This window comes from Colletotrichum aenigma (assembly GCF_013390185.1).
Source record: "Colletotrichum aenigma strain Cg56 chromosome Unknown KSG_Cg56_contig31, whole genome shotgun sequence".
Lineage (NCBI taxonomy): Eukaryota > Fungi > Ascomycota > Sordariomycetes > Glomerellales > Glomerellaceae > Colletotrichum > Colletotrichum aenigma.
This window is the reverse complement of record NW_023500937.1, coordinates 17,542-20,005: the sequence shown is the minus strand read 5'-3', so window position 1 is coordinate 20,005 and position 2,464 is coordinate 17,542. Positions and strand designations below refer to the sequence as shown.

General features: G+C 57.1%; 1 protein-coding gene across 1 annotated transcript; it reads left to right on the top strand.

Moving 5' to 3' along the window:
• Positions 1–292: 292 nt before the first annotated feature.
• On the top strand, positions 293–1,237 carry CGCA056_v015105 (uncharacterized protein; the record flags this gene model as incomplete). Its single annotated transcript, XM_037330346.1, has 1 exon — positions 293–1,237. The coding sequence occupies one exon, from the start codon at positions 293–295 to the stop codon at positions 1,235–1,237; it is 945 nt and encodes a 314-aa protein (XP_037171268.1).
• Between the last annotated feature and the right edge of the window lie 1,227 nt (positions 1,238–2,464).

Genomic DNA, 2,464 nt, shown 5'->3' with positions numbered 1-2,464 from the left:
CCTACAAGCCCACCATCGCAGGCAACTCCGAAAGACTCTCGACCAAGGCACATACCCGCAACAGTAGCAGTTACTACCTTTTCGGCTCCTGCCTTTGGGCCTCTTCCCGAGATTTCAACCTTCTCCTCCGAGAATCCGACCTCTCCCCAAAAATCCAGCCGCACCTGGCAGCCTACCCACATCCTCAACTTCACCCACACACCTGGAAGGTAAGCACACACAGACACACCCACCTCTACGCGGTTGCCTACTTCCAGTCCACTGCTACACATACTAATCTCGGTCTACAGCGATGGCCTCTCAAACCCGTACCATCATCCCCGACAGCGCCACCCGGCGCCAGCGTGAGGAGGAGCTGGTTGCGACAGGCGTTCTGACGGAGCTCCGCATGGTGCTGAGTAGCGACTCTAATCCCGAGTATGCCATTGGCGATAACCAGCTCTCCCTGATGGAGATCGCACATGGCAGGGCGCGCGCTAATGATTTCGCCCAACACATCAGCGGATCCAACAATCAGATCGGCCGTCGGCTGGCGCTCAAGGCGGCTGTATGCGTCAACGCTGCCAACGAGCAGTCAAGCGAGCAACCCTCTATCATCTTCAGTACATCAAACGAGCGCCTGTCAGAGAGGCTTCGGACCGCAGTGGACCTAAAGGCGGAGGGTCTGGCCGAGGCTGGGGCGTCCCCTGGAGGGAGCGCTCGGGTCGTGGCCTTGGTTAGCTTCTACAACGGCAGTATCAACAACACGCCTGACCATGCCTATGTTAGGCTCTCAGTACACGTCATGGATAGTGGCGCTGCGAGGGGCAAGTGGTTCGGTGTCTTGGTTGACGATGTTGCCACCTTCAGCGCGAACGGAGAGAGTGGGGACCATTACTACCACGAGATCATGAGGGGCGTTGGACAACTACAACTTGGAAAGGCTGAGGTCCGGCGGCCAGAGGGGGAGGTCATGTCTATCGATCTGTTCTCGACCCCGGTAGTCAGGCTCAAGCACTTTGTTATGCGCGACGCAGGCTTGAGCTTCGCCTTCGGCTTGGAAAAAATCCTCAACCCCAGCACCAGCGCCGAGAAGACTCTCGAGGAATACATCTCTATCTTCGCAGGGTACGCCGCTAACGCGCCGATGGCTGCTACTCTCCCTGGGGGTGGCCCGTCCTACTTCGCACGCAACGTCCTCCGCCACCGCGGCGTCTGGGATGTGGATGATGACGAGTTGATCAGCATGGGCGGCTGAGCAGGTGGTGGGTCTCCCTTTCGGCAGAAGACACATGTGATGGCAATGGAATGCTGAGGGAGTGCCTACCCGGCGCTTAGAAGGGGGTGTGAAGGGGGAAGGTAGGGGACCTAGGGGTTCATAACTCTAGAGCACGCGGTGGGTTTGCAGTCATCATCAGACGTGATTATCAGGCGTTGTTGTTTTGATATCAGGCGTTTTTAGGTAGCTAATGAAATGCGAATCAGCCACAATGGTGGAATTTTCGCTCCCAGCCTATCGGGCTGGATTTCCAACTGCAGGTCATCCTTGTTTAGTGATGGCGAGTCCGCTCGGTGCGAAGTATTATTATATCTGTGGTACTCTGGAACGCTTCCAACCTCCCTGCCGAATGGTACTCGCACAGCGCTCCTCCTAGACTTCATCCCGGCTACGAAGAAAAAAGCCCATACAGCTGAATTCTTCTAGACAGCGGAATGGCTGACCCCAGGGGTCGGGATGAGGTGTTTTTAGCAGCCCCAAGTTGTTCTCTACATCTTCAGGGCCTTGGAAGCGTCCGAGTACGCCTCTGTCGACTGCAACCGGCTTAGTAATTACAAGTAAGAGATTATGAGTACGACATGCGAACTTGGAACGATGTGATCGTCGTCCGTCCGGCTTCCGCCTCAGCCTCTGCCTCAGCCTCCGCGTCGGCCTCAACCTCGGTGTTCAACAAGACACCCACCCCATGGGTGCGTCGGGCGAACTCCACCCTCATAGCCCCATCTTTTCGCGTTCGTGGTAGTAAAAGCCCTGAGCCCCGATCTGCGGGACCAAACGCCGGAGCCTTCCATTCTACCAATGCCAGCGCCCAGGTGCCCGGGCCCCCTCGGCGGCTCGGAAGTGGACGTAATGGACGGTACCTTATGTGGCGCCCATGCCGTGCATCGACGGCATCTGTGGTTCTCGGGGTCGACAATCTCCCCAATCAATCTTGTTTCGTGTGGGCTTGCTGTCGCTTCGCGGGCTTGATGTCCTCAGAGGTAATGGCGTTCAGGCAGACATTCGCCCACATAGAGGGATGGACCAGGTCGAACCACAACGAGCTGGCCGTTGAGAAGGGGATCAGGTACTCAAACGGTTCTTCTATCGACATGTAGTAGCTGAAGATGCAGTCGATCAGCTCGCGGGGTAGTCTCCCTAAGGGGAAGGGCCGGTCCGCGTTAGCAGGGAAGGAAGCCATGGCGACAAATCGGGGCTCTAGCCAGG